The following is an 18,838-nucleotide window of genomic DNA, read 5'->3' as shown; positions in this document are numbered from 1 at the left end:
AATAGAAAAGCCAAAAGACCAGAACATCTCCTCACCAGCCATCAGCACCCAGATATGCAAAGATTAACACTAGGATCAACACCAGATCAACAACCAAACAGTACATTATACCTTAATCAAGGAACTATTAACTATTAACTCACTCAATCAACTAAGCAGCAAACAACAGCCCAATCAAGGAGAGAACAACACCTCCACCAACACAAGCAGGACAACCCACGGTATATAAACAGAGAACAAGGCCCACTCCATCTTTGCACTGAAGATGTTGCCTGGCAATGAAACGTCTGCAAGAAGACAACAAGGCTCAGAGAACACCAAGAACTCCACAGTTCAACCCTGAGCTACAAATATTCTCTTTGCAGAGGGATAGTGTTGGACAGCAAGAAAAAGAAGTCTTTCTCAAAATTGTTTTTAGGCCCTTCGAAATACCCTCATTGCTACATAAAGCATTCTTGAGGGCTTGGTGGTCTGCCTAGTAAGGCTATCGTCTCCTTTCAGAAAGACAATATTTCTCAGGCCATTATGTCCTGAAAAGTTACCATCTCTCTTTGCTGCACTGTATTCAGGAGCAGGGAAAACAAATAGTAGCAGAAATCTTTGTTGATTCAGCCAGCTATAAAGGTTTGATCCACTGGACTCAATATAATGGGGAAGGATGGCTGGATCTGACATTGCCCTGCTCTTTCTTGTAATACAAACAATAGACACCTATGCCTGCACACTTTCATTCCACAGTGAAAATGTCAAATTATTCTTCCAGTATAACCTATGGGGCTGGTTCATATGCTCAATTCCTGATTTGCTAGTATGCTGGGACTGAATGCTCACTTTCCTGCTTCATCATTATTTAATGTGGCTTATAATATGGTTCAAGTTCCTAGCTAGTAAACTAACATTAAACCACAGATCTTTGTTTTGGATGCAACAACTAAGTGCGTTAGACTTAAATCAGAATGTAAGAACTGAGGAAGGGAGGAGGCAAAACGCATAGGAGTAACTAAGGAGGAAAATGGGGAGGGGAGAGGAGGGGAGAGGGTGTGACCTTATTCTGATTCTATCAGTGAAGCACAGAGTAAACTGAAACACTCTGTCATTATATCCACCCTGGGTCATGTGGAAACTGTTTCAAAGAGCAGAATATTCATAGCAAATAATAATAGTAAAAAAATACAGTTCTGTAGCCCTGGAAAGATTAAAGATACAAAAGCTTAGATAATAAAGAAGATTTGGCTTAAGAAAACAAGCAACCATTTTAAAAGAGCAATTTAGGAATTATGCTGACCAGACCAAAGTAACAGGAAATGGATTAATGAATATGTTCTATACACATACTTAAAACTTTCTAATTCTAAAAATCTCAAGATAACTTTCAGATCCTCCACCAGGACATTCTTTGTAAAAACTTTTCATTTCCCTGTTAAGCAAGCTTGAAGCAATTGTCTGCTCTTATCCTTTACAAATTACAGAGTTGGATGGGCTAGCCCTGTTTTTATGCAATCAACTCTAAAAGATCTGTGGAGGACATAATCATGGATGACTTCTAAGGAAGCCTGTATCAAGCCTAGTGAAGTTAGAGGTAAAATCTAGTAAAGTTAGAGAAAGCTTTGTGTCAAGAAAAGACTGATCTCTCTGTTGTACAACCTAATATTGTTTCAGCATCCAAACAAACAGACCACACACATCTTGGGGCCCATACAGATTTAGCAGCAGCAGCAGCAGCACCAGAAAAAGTAGCCACATAGAAGATGGACTTCTATAATGTCTTAGCTCACTGGACTTCATCCATGTTTAATTCCTCTACAGCAAACTACACATTACACACTGTGCACATTATTCCTTTCCTACCCCCATTCTCTATTTCAGTGATTTTCATTTAAAAACAGTACTGGAAGAGAGAACATCCTTTTTCTTTCAGTCATTATTCACTGATTTACTTATTTCTCCCTCAAAATAAAATAACCTGCACTGCTCTAGTCTCTGTAAGGGAAAACTTCTGGAAACCATTTTGAGAGAAAATTTTTGAAGAGGAGAAGGGCCTGAAGCAAAAGAATTAAACACCTGTTTTCCCCACCTGGTTATCTTCAGTTGTAGATTTTGGTGTCTGGCTTTCACAAAAAGTTGGAGAGGATAAATTACACATAACTGAAAGAAGGCATGTTTACATCCATACCTCTGAAAACTTTCCCAGGCCTAAATACAGAATATCTTCTAATTTCCTAAAGCTTTAAGAAGATGAAAATCTTCACACCTCTGAACTATTCATGGAATTTTCTGAATTATGGACTAAGAACTGTCACTGTGCCAGGAAAAAAATTCAAAGTAAGTATAACTCAGGATTTTTTTCTTTTAGCTTTCAGAGAAAATCTGAGTGGATGGATGTGTTCCAACCCTACTCTACTTCAATGATAATTTTGCAAACTTTATAAAAAGAAACCAACCATCAATAAATTTAACTTGCTTATTCTAAGTTTTAATCAATGGTCTTTTTGCTTTTCCATAACAGCAAATAAAAAATTGAGGTATTATATTTGATACATTATCAAGCATGCGACAAATTTGGGGAAGTCATATTCAAGCAATAAAAACAATGTATCCTTTCAAAGCTGCACAGAGTAGAATTAATTTATAGGGTTGGGCAGTGCTTTGGATTTGAAGACAAAGAGGTGCTTCAGATCAACTGGGGGCATGAATACATCTGTCTTCCAGTCTTAAACCAGCCCTGTCTTTTCTTGGGAAAAATATGCAGTCTACACTTCTGAACCTCGAATTACAGGTAAGTATGGCCTGGGAGAACAAAATGAAGCAAGACATAGGCTGATAGAATTTTGCCAAGACAACTCACTCTGCATAACAAACACTCTCTTCCAACAACCTAAGAGACGGCTTTATACATGGACTTCACCAGATGGACAACACCGAAATCAGATTGATTACATCCTTTGCAGCCAAAGGTGGCGGACATCTGTACAGTCGGTAAAAACAAGGCCTGGAGCTGACTGTAGTTCAGATCACGAACTTCTTCTTGCACAATTTAGGATCAGACTAAAGAGATTAGGGAAGACCCACAGATCAGCTAGATATGAGCTCACTAATATTCCTAAGGAATATGCAGTGGAGGTGAAGAATAGATTTAAGGGACTGGACTTAGTAGATAGGGTCCCGGAAGAACTATGGACAGAAGTTGGCACCGTTGTTCAGGAGGTGGCAACAAAATACATCCCAAAGAAAGAGAAAACCAAGAAGGCAAAATGGCTGTCTGCTGAGACACTAGAAGTAGCCCAAGAAAGAAGGAAAGCAAAAGGCAACAGTGATAGGGGGAGATATGTCCAATTAAATGCAAAATTCCAGAGGTTAGCCAGAAGAGATAAGGAATTATTTTTAAACAAGCAATGCGCGGAAGTGGAAGAAGACAATAGAATAGGAAGGACAAGAGACCTCTTCCAGAAAATTAGAAACATTGGAGGTAAATTCCAGGCAAAAATGGGTATGATCAAAAACAAAGATGGCAAGGACCTAACAGAAGAAGAAGAGATCAAGAAAAGGTGGCAAGAATATACAGAAGACCTGTATAGGAAGGATAACAATATCGGGGATAGCTTTGACGGTGTGGTCAGTGAGCTAGAGCCAGACATCCTGAAGAGTGAGGTTGAGTGGGCCTTAAGAAGCATTGCTAATAACAAGGCAGCAGGAGACGACGGCATCCCAGCTGAACTGTTCAAAATCTTGCAAGATGATGCTGTCAAGGTAATGCATGCTATATGCCAGCAAATTTGGAAAACACAAGAATGGCCATCAGATTGGAAAAAATCAACTTATATCCCCATAACAAAAAAGGGGAACACTAAAGAATGTTCAAACTATCGAACAGTGGCACTCATTTCACATGCCAGTAAGGTAATGCTCAAGATCCTGCAAGGTAGACTTCAGCAATTCATGGAGCGAGAATTGCCAGATGTACAACCTGGGTTTAGAAAAGGCAGAGGAACTAGGGACCAAATTGCCAATATCTGCTGGATAATGGAAAAAGCCAGGGAGTTTCAGAAAAACATCTATTTCTGTTTTATTGACTATTCTAAAGCCTTTGACTGTGTGGACCATAACAAATTGTGGCAAGTTCTTAGTGGTATGGGGATACCAAGTCATCTTGTATGCCTCCTGAAGAATCTGTATAACGACCAAGTACAACAGTAAGAACAGACCACGGAACAATGGACTGGTTTAAGATTGGGAAAGGAGTACGGCAGGGCTGTCTACTCTCACCCTACCTATTCAACTTGTACGCAGAACACATCATGCGACATGCTGGGCTTGAGGAATCCAAGGCTGGAGTTAAAATCTCTGGAAGAAACATTAACAATCTCAGATATGCAGATGATACCACTTTGATGGCTGAAAGCAAAGAGGAACTGAGGAGCCTTATGATGAAGGTGAAAGAAGAAAGTGCAAAAGCTGGCTTGCAGCTAAACCTCAAAAAAACCAAGATTATGGCAACCAGCTTGATTGATAACTGGCAAATAGAGGGAGAAAATGTAGAAGCAGTGAAAGACTTTGTATTCCTAGGTGCAAAGATTACTGCAGATGCTGACTGCAGTCAGGAAATCAGAAGACGCTTAATCCTTGGGAGAAGAGCAATGACAAATCTCGATAAAATAGTTAAGAGCAGAGACATCACACTGACAACAAAGGCCCGCATAGTTAAAGCAATGGTGTTCCCTGTAGTAACATATGGCTGCGAGAGCTGGACCATAAGGAAGGCTGAGAGAAGGAAGATAGATGCTTTTGAACTGTGGTGTTGGAGGAAAATTCTGAGAGTGCCTTGGACTGCAAGAAGATCCAACCAGTCCATCCTCCAGGAAATAAAGCCAGACTGCTCACTTGAGGGAATGATATTAAAGGCAAAACTGAAATACTTTGGCCACTTAATGAGAAGACAGGACACCCTGGAGAAGATGCTGATACTAGGGAGAGTGGAAGGCAAAAGGAAGAGGGGCCGACCAAGGGCAAGATGGATGGATGATATTCTAGAGGTGACGGACTCGTCCCTGGGGGAGCTGGGGGTGTTGACGACCAACAGGAAGCTCTGGCGTGGGCTGGTCCATGAAGTCACGAAGAGTCGGAAGCGACTAAACGAATAAACAACAACAACACTTCTGAACAAACCCATTCTTAACTTCAGAGTTGCTTCATACAACATACTAAGCCATAATGTAGTTTTTTTAAATTTTGGCCCAGTGTGTGGTTTGGTTTAACTAAGCAAACCATGGTATAAAATGCTATATAACCCAAGTCTTAATAACTTAACATGATTAAAGCTTGCTCACATTTCCCCCAAATCCTGGGATGATTTACCAGCCACTCCTAAAAAGTGAAACATTTACATCCTGGACTTGCTTTCATCTGTAACTGTGCTATATTAAAGTAACCTATGAACTAGTCTTTTCTATCTTGGGTTATCAGCCAAGTAAATCACCCCCTTGTGATTTACACAGCTGTCTCTGGAGACCATATATCTGCAAATCTACTCAAACCTCCCATAACTAGAGAAAACTCTGTAACTACTGAACCCCAATCCCAACAATCATTCATTGTAAACAAGAAATATTATTTTCTTGATATGCCCTCAAATTTACCTTTACACTACATTGTTTTCAGTAATATCATTCTTCTTAAATATGATTAATACCCTGACTTTCTCACTTATCTTCATAAAAACCCTGTGAGGTAAACTAAGCAAAGAGAGAGAAGGTTCAGGGTCCTTCAGACATCTGATACAAAACTCCACGTGGAACACAGATCTGGGTCCCACTTCTTTTTCCAATAAAATTGTATCTTAATTGACTTATGCTTCCTTCTGGAAATACTGTTTGCAATGCATAGCACTGAGGTGCAGGTAAGGAGACAGCAGCCAAGAGGAAGTGGTTTGCAGCAGAAAACTAAGCCCAGCCCCAACTTCTGGCATGTCCCAGATTGTGGACCAGTAGCTATGAACAATAAGAAAAGCACAGAGTGTTTAATAGCTGTATAGCATCCTCTGTTGTTTAGCCCTCTGTCTCAGGGCTAAATGTCATGCTCCCTGATCAAACGTTCCCAGAACATCTGATTGGACTCGCATGCATGAATGGATTTGACACGTGTTGGGACTTGGGGGTCAGTAGAGTTGGGAGGGGGAACATGCCAGGAGTGTGAAAACATCTTGTTTGGACTATCTCTGGTATCCAAGGTCAAGCTACTGAGCTGTTGGAGACATCTGCGTGGAGTTGAGCTGACTGGCATGAAGAGGGGGGCTGCATGCCTGAGAGAGGGAGGGGGCTTGTACTCATTGGGTCATTTAACTTGGGGAAAAAGCGGGAACTTTCATTCACAACTTTTTCACTGTTCTGTGTGCTACTTTCCATTAAAGAGATTTCTACTAAAATCATGTATGAATCGAACTTAATGGTAGATTCAGTAACACAGTCATCACATAAATAGAGATTCAATTCATTCTTCCACCTTAGCCACTATACTACATTAGTTTTGATATTAATATTCCTTTCCAATTTGACAATAAATCAAACACTGACCTGAATCTGCATCTGCATCTTCACTCCAATATTATTTTCCTCCACGTACTGAGTAATAGTTTGCATCTGTGCCTTGTTTGTATCATTTTGGACTGCAGGTAGGAATTCACACAATTTTCAGTTCTAAAAAATATTCTCATGTAGACTAGTTTATTAGTTTATCAGGAAGAAGACTAGGCTAAAACAACTGTGCCTGACTTAGCATTTTCTATGTGAAGGGTTTTTAGTTATTTAATTTTTTGGTATGGAGTCATATTCAAACCATTCATTCCATGTATGGTTTTAAGTAGCACAGGTCAATCTACCACTACTGGCAGTGGAAAAACACAAGATTCATTCCTTATTTTCAAAACACAGAAATTACAAAAGTAAACAATCAGCAAATGGGAACAATGCCTATAGAATGCTTTACAAATTGAGCAAGGAGGTCGAAGTTTGCAAAGCACATATTTTATGTAAGTCTAAGGAAAACTGTGGACTTGCTGTGAAATGTACAAACCAACAGTTGACTGTTTCATATCAAATTTTTCTCCCCGTCAAGCGAAGGAGCCCTTGCCAATTCCCATCCCGTTTGTTTTTCTCCTCAGTCACAAAAAGGCTGCATATCATGGGGGCTGCTTGGATGATGTGGAGAATAATATATTGGGGTTGCAATTAACCTGGTCATTCAAGCAAGGCAGGTCATTGTGAATAAATCAAACAAAGTCAGTGCCCCAGCCTGACATTTGCAAGCTGTCCACTTCCTTCCATGTCTTTGTATTCTTGTCCTGACCTTTACTGATGTGTGTTGCAGATGCATGAACAACACCACCAAAGCAAAGTAAGCTAATCAGGAATTTTCAGACAAAATTAAACAAAACAGAAACAATTATTAGTAGCAATGATATAGACTCTCTTAAAAGAAAAGGTTGACATGCAGGATCAGATCTGCCCGATTGCTCATGCTAGGCAATCCCTGCTTCTCCTTCCACAAGACCAGAAGCAGGAAGTGGACTGATTGAATAGTTGTAGTCTACAACTGCAGGTGTAAGATCACCTGGAAAACCCAATTGTAACCCTTCTTTAAAAAATAAATGATTCCCACTTCCCCAATTAATAACCAACATGCTACCACAGCCCCATTTCTAAACAGCTGGCCTTTATTCACTTAACAGCTTTAGTTATATACTATCCTAGTTTTACTTCATCTCTTCAACTGGCTACTATGATGCACAGCACAAAAAGAGGCCCTTCTAGACTTAAAACTGTGCCCATTTCTGGCATACAGACATGGGAGGATTCAGTTCTAGTTAATGTACAGTACGTAATGTCCTACTTACCAATGCATTTTGTTATTCATTCCTAAAGAATTATAAGAACCTTCTGAAGGTCTCCATGGTCTGCTTCAAAGCTAACTGGAAGAGTGAGTTATCCAATTCAAAGTTCTGTAAATTCTTCCCTCTTATAGAAGAATTTATAGTTCTTATAGTCCTCTCATTTCATTTCTAGTTCATTAATACATTTTAAAGAAAAAGTAGAACTCAGTATATATAGAGAACCCCACTACCGACTATTTCCTGTATTATTTGTTCCTGTATTATTTTGTTTAATCTTTTAACCAACAGTTAATTTGTTAAAGGGCAGTTCTTTTGATGCCAATATAATTGCTCATTAATGGAGGGTCACTGATGAGGGGCCTTGTCAAAGATAGTATCAGTGCAGTCACCATGATCCACAATTTAATGCTGTGGGTTTTGAAAAAATTGGCTTCTCTTGACAAACTGCCTTAACATACTGTGTGGGTCCATGAAATTAAGCACTGTCTTTCGACAACGGTTCCAGTTTATTGATCCAATACGAATATCAAAAAATAAACAGGAAACAGCATAACTGAAAAATGTTTTTGATCTAGCTTTGTTACATGTTATTTTTTTTCTTGCCTGTGTTCCTTTCTAACTCACTATGAAAAGTGCATTTAAAAAAAAATCTTAACTAAATACTGTTACTTGACCAAATGAAGATTTTCCAAGTGTAAGGCTGCAATAATGATGACAATTGAATTTACTGGATGTATGCTTCTTATATAGCTGTTGGACCCAGGTCATCTTTCAGAAAAGAAGCTGTCAATATTTTAACTGAGATAAAACTAAAATTGTAAAATGCAGATATAAGCCTCTGATACTTGGTAAGCTGCATTAATGAGGTAGAATGCTCAAAGATTCAAGCAACAGCACATTTGCAATCTTATTTAGAAAGAGAAGTGAAAGTGGTTAATTTGGCTGGTTTTAAATGTGACATTGTTCTCATGGGTAGAAGGCAGAATAAGATGATGATGTCACAAGAATTGGGAAGCTAAGGGGAAAGAGAACTAGATGCAGGGTGTAAATAATAGATTGAAAGCAAGCTGTGACAAAGATAAGGGAGATGATTGAGGAGAAAGTTTAAGGAGGCAGCTTTGATGAAAACTTCCCAAATTTAAGATCAGTATCACAGTTAAGGAAACATCTCAACCGCAGGCCAGCTGAGTGATGCGGTTGAAGTCGTAACCCTGGAGGCTATGTGGATCTGGATGGGGAGGAACACATTCAGGCTCAATCCTGACAAGACCGAGTGGCTGTGTCAATATGGGCCTCCACATCTGGAGATATTCCATCACTGACTCTCAGTGGGATTGCATTTCCCCATTCAAGACTTGGGCACAATCTGGGGATGCTCTTGGACTCTCAGCTCCCGCCCAAAGAGCAGGTGGAAGTTGTAGTTAAGAGGGCCTTTGCAAAAGTACATTTGATGCACCAGTTGCACCCTGTCCTGGACTGGGAGGCCCTTCAGACAGTCACTCATGCCCTGATCACCTCACAACTGTAATGCACTGTACCTGGGGCTACGCTTGAAGATGACCTACCTGGTCCACTATGCAGTGGTGAGGGCAGTGATGGGGTGCTGCATTATATGCATGTGACCCTGCAGCTTCATGAGCTGCACTGGTACCAGTTGTCTTCTGGGTTCAATTTAAGGTGCTGGTTATCACCTTTAAAGCCATTCATGGCTTACGGCCTGGCTATCTGAGGGATCTTCAGTTGTCTCTGCATGCCCAATACAGTCTAACGTGGAGGTTGCGCTCCAGGTCCTGCCAATTAAGCAATGTCATTTGCTGCAACAGAATATGCCTACTCTGTTGCAGCAGCACCTGCTCTCTGGAATGTTCCCCTGGAGATTTGTGTAGATCTTACCATTTTCTTGTTTTGGTGTTTTGGAAACAGCTGAAGACTGGCTGTTCTCCCAAGCTTTGGAAACAGGGTAATTGTGGTATCCACTTCTGTTGTGGATGGTTTATAGTTGGTGTCTTGCTCTACTGGTCAGTTCTGTATTTTTTCCATGCATTTTTAATCTACAAGCCACTCAGAGCCATTGTAGAGTCAGGTGGTCTTGAGATTTGATTAAATAAATAAACTATATGGGAGTGGGATGGCAAGTGAGGTCTTGAGGAAAGTCTCATTGGTGGACCATAATAGGGTTGCAGCATGATAACCAAGGATATCATAAGGGGGAGGAAGTATTCAAGCTTGAGACATCACTTTTTGCCCTGCTCTTGAATGTTAACAGTTATATGTAAAAATCTAAGTGGCCCATGATGTTCAGGTGCTAGCTTTTATTTAAAAGATTTGTTTCCCTTTGCTTCCTTGTTTTGTTTTGTTTTAGGGTTTATATGTTGTTAGTAGGCTTGGGTAATTGTAAATTCTGACTTCCGTGGTTATATAGGATCCCATCCAACTATGCATCAGGAATTCTGCTCTTAAACTCATGGAGGCATCACTGATGCCTCACATTGGTAGTATGAGAGAAGATTTAATTGGCAGTCTGGCTTATTGTGGAGAGAGGGGATAGCATACTTTACTATTATCCCCCATCCTGCCCCAATTTGTATAAGCTCTTCTAATGTACCTTGGGCTCAAGTAGACAATACTCTTCAAGGAGCTTGGGCTTCTTTTGTTATGTGGCTTATAGAAAACACTCATTTTCAGGTAATGCCATTTCAGTATCTTTGAGAAGGCCTGAAAACATCCATTTTGAAAAAAAATGTTTAAAATGCAGTATTAAGAAATAAGAATTATATAAGGCATTAATTGTTTAAGAGAACTCAAGCATGAAACCTGCAGCTGGTCTTCTATCATTTACATTTCTATCCAAACCACATAGTTTGGTTAAACCACTGACCTGAAAATTAGGGGGTTGAGTGGAAATGCTGACAACTCTAAACTTCAATGGCACAGTAATTCTGAAGGCCATTTTAAACTAAGTTCAGGTTTAGGAAAAAAAAATCAATTTAGGGGTGCCTAGGACCACAAAAATAAAATTATAGGCTTTCTTTTTCTGTTATACAGTACTGTGTTCAACAGGATAAAGCTGACTGAGGTGGTAAATAGTTCCAGGATTGGTCTTACAAACACACCAGCCCTGGCGTTTCTATCAACACCTTCATGTTTTCTCTGAAATGTTCCATTTCCTCTTGCTAGCTCACACTTTCTCCCCTTTAAGCTGCCTGAGCCTTAGTTCTCAACTTGCTTTTTCTCTAAGTCAACTGTCTCCTAATATAGCATTTTTGCCTTGATAATGATGGTAACTAATTAAGTGATATCACTAAAATGCAACAAAAAGATCCAGCACTGCTTTGCCACAAGAAACTTTCAGTGAGATCTCTAAGGCAGCTTTGTAGAAAAATATGAAGGAAAACTAACTCCCTGATAAATCTATGACAGCAATAATAAATTGGATGGCTGCTTTATTCTATTTTTGTTTTGTTTTGTTTTTCCCAAAACAGAAGCTCCTATATGCATTCCTTTGCCCAAAACTAAACTGGGAAAAAAATGGTAAGTGCATTAACAGCCCAAAGCCAGCTGTTGAGAGAGAGGCTATTTAGGATGCAATTTGTCTATTATATTAAACAATTAAAAACAATTTCTGAGTACATTTAGAGTATATTTATTTACAAAGTTTGTATGTTGCCTTCAGACACTAGCTCAAGACTTTCATTGCATTATTTAATCTTTAAAGCTGTATATGACTTCGCTCCTAGGTACTTTTAGGACCACCATCTCTACATGGAATAGACTACTCAGTGCATGCTCCCTGGCAAAATCTCTTAATGATCCTCCATTCTTGAGATGCCAAGATGGTAGGGGCTCAGACGTTGTTGCAGCCCCCAAACTAGCACCCACCCTAATTGGCCTTCCAGAAGTGAGTAAAAACAGAACTTTTCTGGAGTATGTCTGGGAGAAGTTGGCACCATCTTTTTTTTTTTTTTTGCATTATGGCATTTTTAGATGTTAATGTGTTTTATTGTTGTATTATTACAAACAGCTGGGAGTCCATGTAGATTACACTAGTATATAAAACAAATAAGCAAATATATCACATATTCTGGTTAGGGGCAGAGATATGCAAATCATGCATCATCTGCATTGAAGATACCTTACTCTGACATGTCAGATCTGCCCTCGCTTTCAAGACTAGGTCATGGATAATATGTATTTATTACAGACAGATCTGGTGTCTAGCAACAGCAGCCTGCAGCTAAGGCTTCAAAATTTGACATCTTGTCTCCAGAGTTGAAGTTGAAGTTGAAGGACTGAAAGAGGGGGGTGGCTTCAAATTTCCAATCCCTGTTCCCCTGTAATTGCCTGCATAATGGCTCCACCATCATGCTATCTTTACTCTTAGACATTATAGTATCTATATCCAACAACTTTCTTTGGACTGTTTATTTCGTGTCGATTGAAAATAGGAGCAAGAAGCAACCTGTAATGGTGGTCTATCCCAAACACTCAGACTCACAAGAGGTTACTTAAATGAAATCTGGTTTAATAGGGAAATTATGACAGTTACAGAGAAAGCTGAGAATGACTAAAAGCACGCCAAATACAAACTAAAAACCCTCGGCTCCAAACGTAATCCCTCCCCCCTACCAGCCATAGCAACCACCCCCCTCCCAGGTGCTAGTAACCGTTTTCCGCACATCCTGGGAAAACAACCTTGAATACATGAGATAACCCAAATATATTCCAACCCAGCAGCCAACAGATAAGAACTCCCCGAAGAGGAATCTTCCTCCCTTCTGAGATCAAACACATATCAGGCTAATGACATGCGAAACGTTACGATGTACCAAGCACACTGAAACGGTGAACATGACACAACCCACAACTGGAAAAGAGCTGCTTGTTGAATGTCCTATTGACTAGATTGGCCTAACATAGTTAAGAATGGTATGGTTAGGATCTCAAAACATATTATACATGAATATACATGAAAGCCTATGTTGTATATAATTCCTGCTTATGTCTGATTCCCAATCCATGGAACATGTTTTTGTATGCTACAAATTACTACTGTCAGTATCACAGAATAGTACTGATGGAAAATGCTTTCCTTATATGGAAAAATGCAATGCACAAGTCCTTAGATTCACTAAATAAATAAATTATAATTACTTTCTCCAAGAGCTTTAATCAAATCATCTCTTCCCAAAGGCTTAAATGCTTCTGCGGGAACTTCCTTAGGATTTTAAACACGAACTTCCACTGACTGTTGTCCTTATTTTCCATGATTAAAATGCCTTCATTGAAAATCCTTGGCTTTGGAACATGAAATCAAATGATGATTTGAGTGGACTCATAGACAGCCTCAAACTGGGGATATCATAAAGTAACCATGATCTGAAAGGCTGGAAATAATGAATTCATTCAGAACAGCTGCATAGGCAAGAAGAGTTGGCACATACAAGGAGGTTTGCAAGCCTGTGACAGCTACAGCAATACAATATTTTCAGTTTAGATTCAATTGTAGTAACCCCAAAGAAGTAAATGCAACAGAACTGTAAGAAAAGCCAGAATAAATAGAGGGCAGAATTTGGCCTCATATGAATTGGCACATTTATTTATGTATTCACTATCCTGCCTTTATTATTTTGATAAATAACTCAAGGCGGCAAACATGCCTAATACTCCTTCCTCCTCCTATTTCCCCACAGCAACAACCCTGTGAGGTGAGTTGGGCTGAGAGGGAGTGACTGGCCCAAGGCCACCCAGCCGGCTTTCATGCCTAAGGCGGGACTAGAACTCTCCTACTATGCCTGATTGGCTCTTGGGCTGAGAGAGAGTGACTGGCCCAAGGTCACCCAGCTGGCTTTCATGCCTAAGGCGGGACTAGAACTCCCAGTCTCCTGGTTTCTAGACCCAGTGGAATGAAATACTGGCATGGTCTGGATCATAAAAATAAAATAATGTGAAATGGTAGCATTTTAGTGCTCTCTACAGACACACTACAAATAAGTAATTGTTATTATTAAAAAAAAAAACACTGGCAGAGAAAGAGGAAACATACAATCTTTACAATCCCTGAATCCAGCACTTCTGATCAGCAGTTGCAAAAAAAAAGAAAAAAGAAAAGAAAAAAAAAAGTGGCAAGCTTCTGGGCATTATTTTAAAAAGGGCTTCATTACTGCTTTTTTGAAAACCTTCTCACATAAATCAACCAGCAGCCCCTGGATTTCAATGCACCCCTTGACAAAGGGGTATTACATGTTGGGAGCTGGGCAGCAATTGACTGTAACTTTTTCTTTCTTTCTTTCTTTTTGGAAATCTGGCAGAAAACCAAACTGTAGCTTTCCTAGGGCTATTCCATTGCTAAATGATTTTTCCCTGTCAAATGTTGCTGCATAGAATGCATAGACTGGATAAATCATTATATTCTTCCTTGAAGAATGAGCTGATCTCTTGAATAGATGGACCGATTCCAAGCAGCATATGAAGCATGGGTGCATATACCACATGGATTCTACTCTAAGCAATACACAGAATTGTGTATATATGGCACTATTATCTATTGTGCATGTAACCTGCCATGGAGTGACACAACTGAAGCTCGAGTGTTGAGTACTGCCGGTCAGGTCAAAAACTGCAGAATAAAAGACATGGATACTGGAAAGCCCAGCTGAAACAGAAGAGAGATGAGTATTAACATATCTAGGAAGAGTGAGCCACAGTTCAGCGCTACAGAAGCAGTTAGTTAGGGCAGAAGGATAATACCTTAATTGGACAATGGATATCACTCAAATAACAAAACTAGGAGGAATTAAGTTCGGTTTCACCTAAGGGACCAGATGAAAATACTGAATTTAGTTGCCCTGGCCAGCACAAACATGGCAGCAGTATGAACTGTGTATTTATATACATTTGAAAATATGTACAGCAGTGTAAAGCGTAGCTTATGGCCTGAACATCAAAATGTCTCTAGCTCTCATGGGCACAAAAGCTTAAATACATAGCAATGACTGTGGGAGTTCTCTTTTTTAAAGATTATTGCCTGACAAGGACATGGAAGCTTAAGTGAGTTGAGGAGGATCCCTGGAAGTGTCTTATACTGTACATTTGCACAGTTCCCTGGCCCCTGCTGTGTATTTGTTTTTTATTCCAAATGCTCCAAACACTACATTTTGGGGGAGAAAGTATCAACCCCCAAACTCATTAAGCTGTGCTGCTACTGCTGCACACCCACCATCACCACTGACTCCTTCCAGTGATACCCTGAACCCCGCAGGAAGTTCCACTGAAGAATTCCCAAAAGCTTGTGCAAATATGCTAACTCCAAACAGGATACCGCATTAAGGGTATTTTAAAATAGTTCCACTTCTTAAGGTTTTTTGGGGGGGTTGCTTTTTTTTAGATTTTTTTATCCCGCCTTTATTATTTTATAAATAGCTCAAGATGTCGAACATACCTAATGTGCCTTCCTCTTCCTCTTTTCCCCACAACAACCCTGTGAGGTGGGCTGGGCTGAGCTGAGAGAGAGTGACTGGCCCAAGGTCACTCAGCCGGCTTTCACGCCTAAGGCGGGACTAGAACTCACAGACTCCTGGTTTCTAGCCCAGCACCTTAACCACTAGACCAAACTGTTTTTAGATCTTAGGGACATCAATTCATGGCATAAATATTCTATCCAAAAACAGTGTATTCCGATCTGTTTTGCCCCATAAAAATGCCCACTCTAACAGACTTCCTCTTGATCCATTTACATTTAGCGCCATTCAGAATCATCAAAACGCTCTTTCTTATTTGGCTCCCAAATGATCCCTGCGACCTTCTTTTCTGCTGCCACCCACCCAGGTCTTGCCAAAAGACAACCACCCTCTTCAACAGTGAGGCGGAGCACAAGTGGTGACCATAGATGATGGACACGTTCAAAAAGAGAAAAGGCATTTCTGATATGCTGTCACTCTGCTGGATTAACAAGTATGTGCTCACTGGGCAGGTTTAGCGTGTTTGAAGAATTGATGTCAGTCACTGAAACCTAGATCAAAGAGGGGCAACAGTTTTAACAGGTAAATATATCTGAATCAACTTCTTCCCCTCATCCTGCAGGAATATCACTTATTTCACATACAACTAGTACAGTATTTATACCTTTTGAGGGCAAACTTAAAAACCCTTTCAAAACCAGAAGCAAACAGGAGATCAGGTTGCAACATCTAAATCAGAGCAAGGTTACAACTGTGTGGTTGGCAAGGAGTTGCTCTGGCTTTACCAAAATAAGCTCTGCCACTTGCTATCAATTGGTTTCCATGGTACCTCCCCCCCCTTGCCTTTGCTTATTAATATATTATTAAATTAGCCTCAAGAGTTTTCAGGTTTGACCCATCCAGGGACAGTTTTATGGCAACGTGAAGAAAAAAAAGTCTGACTAATTTATAAACTGCTTTTCCCTGTACCACAAAGTTACACTAAAGGTTTGCAAACCTTTAAAACTGCTTTTTTGCCTTCTTCTCCATACAAAAACTTCCACAAAAAAGCACCATCAGGAGTGGTTTTTTTTTTAAAGCAAAAAGGAAAACAAGGAAATCGGATGGCAATGATGAATACAACATGAAAACATTTAATAGTTCTCATTAACAGTATGGCTGGAGAAAAGACTTGATTTATGAACAGAATGCCATGGTTATAAATAAGCTGCACTTTGCTTCCAACACAGCTGATCAAGAAAATTAATGTTTTGTTTTCTGTAACCTTTGTACTTTCCCTTCCTCGGCTACTATGGTGAAGCTTAATGCATACTTAGCTGGTTGTTCTCAGAAAAATCATAGAACCTTCTCCAGCTTTTGGATAAAACTAAAGCACCCTGTAATGATTGCCTATTCTGACATACTCAGCCTCACAAGCAGGTTCTTAATGAAAACTGATTTATTGAAAGAATAGTGTGCAAATACAAAGAAAGCTGAGAATGACCAAAAGCGCGCCAAATACAAACTAAAAACCCTCGCTTCAAACCCGATCCCGCCCCTCGCCCCACCATAGCAACCACCCCCTCCCAGGTGTTGGTAACCGTTGCACATCGGCCTGGGAACGTAACCTTGAACACATGCAATAACCCAAACATACATTCCTCAGTAACCGTAAGGAGATTACAGCCCGGCACGGCTGAAATTCCCCTCCCAGCAAATGACAGACACGGATCAGGAAATTGACATGCGAAACGTTACGATGTACCCAGACCATTGGAACGATGAACATGACACACCCAAGAAGAACATGTAAAGGCTTGGATGGTGCTGAAGATGGAAGCTATACCTTTGCACACTGGTGCAGTATCCTTTTTCAGAAGTTTAACTTCTTGCCAGAATTTCTTTTTGCTAGCATCAACTCTTCTTCAATGTGTATCAGGAAAACATGCATAGGACGCTTCTGAGATACATCTTCAAATAAATTAAAAATAGTATAACAACTGTTGCTTCACTGAATAGTAACTCTGAAGTACTGGATAACGGCAGGGAGCAAAATTACAGTAGTGCTAATCATTTAAATCAGGCAGAGCCCTTCTTGATTGTGATAAAGTTTGATGGAATATTAAACACCAGCTTTAAAACCCTATATATAGGTTAATGTGTTTTACAAATATTTTTCAGATGATGATGATAATGAATTTAAATGTATTGGCTGTCCAACCCCAGTGGACTCATATACTGTATTGCAATGTTATTGAATTGCATGGTATAGATTTTAATTGCTAACTAAATGGAATATAAAACATTGTTCACATTAAATTAATATAAATTACTATCATACAGCAATGGCTGCTTTAAATGTAAGAAAAGATGTTTTCAACATGGTTTTGCTGCCTAATTTTCTTAGGAAAAAAAAGCAAAAGCTTTTCCTCAGGAATGCATTTACTGAGAGAACAAAAAGAAGAGAAGAGAAAACTTCAAGCAACACAGGAATTATGCTTGAACATACAGAAAAACGAGTTTGCACAGTGGTAAAACAGCATCCTTACTTATATGAGGAATACAATCTGATGGATCTCTAGCCAACTTTTCGTTAATCTCTTCCGTTGGCCTAGCTGTTTGATACAGAGGTTAATGAGGTTATGAAGTAAATAGGTCTTGTAGCAAAGACGAAGAGCACAACACAGTCAGGAAACACCCTGCAATGAAACCCCATAGCACAGAAGTTTGGATTTACTGGTGCACTGGAGGATGGCTGAAGGCAGGCTCTGAAACAGAACAGCAGTTACAAGACTAACCACTTTTAAACCTATGATGTTTTGAGGAATATACTTAGGAAGGCAAGTTCACAAGAGCCACATGCAAATAAAGACTTAAACCTTACTCAGGTTTTATAAACATGTAAGCATGGAGAGAAGATGGAAAAAAGTCTCTATTCATATCTGATTTAAAACTGAACAAAGTTCGTTTGTTTGTTTATTTATTTTTCAGATTTCTATCACTGCCCATCTCTCCCAAAAAGGGGACTCTGGGCGGTTTACAACAAGATTGCAATTAAAACATAATTTTAATTACACTGCTTCATGCAAATGGGAACCCAATTCACACACTGCATTCAGTTGAGTACAGTTTACAATTTTGCTTGATCCATACCAATATGGGGAGGCAAGAGTGAACATAATTAGCAGCCATAGGCAAATGGGGAATTTATTCTCTACTTTTGCATTAAAAGGATCAGAAGGACATCTCAGAAAAGGAAATAAAAGAAGCAGAAATTAAAAACTGAATAGAATACGTATTTTGAACTCTCCATCTTGTCATCAGGAAGATATATATGGGGGCAAATTATTCTTTTCATAGGAAATATAGATCCAGTGTGGTATCATGATTAAGGTGTTGGACTAGGACCAGCGTTTCTCAGGTTCAAGACCACCATCAGCCTTAGAAGCTCATTGGATAACTTGGGGTTAGTTACCCTCTCTCACTCCAACAACAGGGTTGTTATTCTGGGGAAAAACTG

General features: G+C 39.6%; 1 protein-coding gene across 6 annotated transcripts in view; it reads right to left on the bottom strand.

The window, feature by feature from the left end:
• LHPP (phospholysine phosphohistidine inorganic pyrophosphate phosphatase) overlaps positions 1-18,838 on the bottom strand; it is a 171,368-nt gene that overhangs the window by 30,178 nt on the left and 122,352 nt on the right. The window contains exon 7 of one of the 6 annotated variants that reach the window (XM_063307317.1): positions 6,567-6,689. The exons of the other annotated variants lie outside the window; for them this stretch is intronic. Coding sequence (XP_063163387.1) covers positions 6,587-6,689 — 103 coding nt within the window. The 3' untranslated portion in view covers positions 6,567-6,586. The remainder of the gene's footprint in view (positions 1-6,566; positions 6,690-18,838) is intronic. 6 annotated transcript variants of the gene reach the window in all.

Source organism: Candoia aspera, chromosome 6, assembly GCF_035149785.1.
Source record: "Candoia aspera isolate rCanAsp1 chromosome 6, rCanAsp1.hap2, whole genome shotgun sequence".
In the NCBI taxonomy this organism is placed as follows: Eukaryota; Metazoa; Chordata; class Lepidosauria; order Squamata; family Boidae; genus Candoia; species Candoia aspera.
The sequence above is the reverse complement of the archived record's forward strand: the minus strand, read 5'-3'. Positions and strand labels throughout refer to the sequence as shown.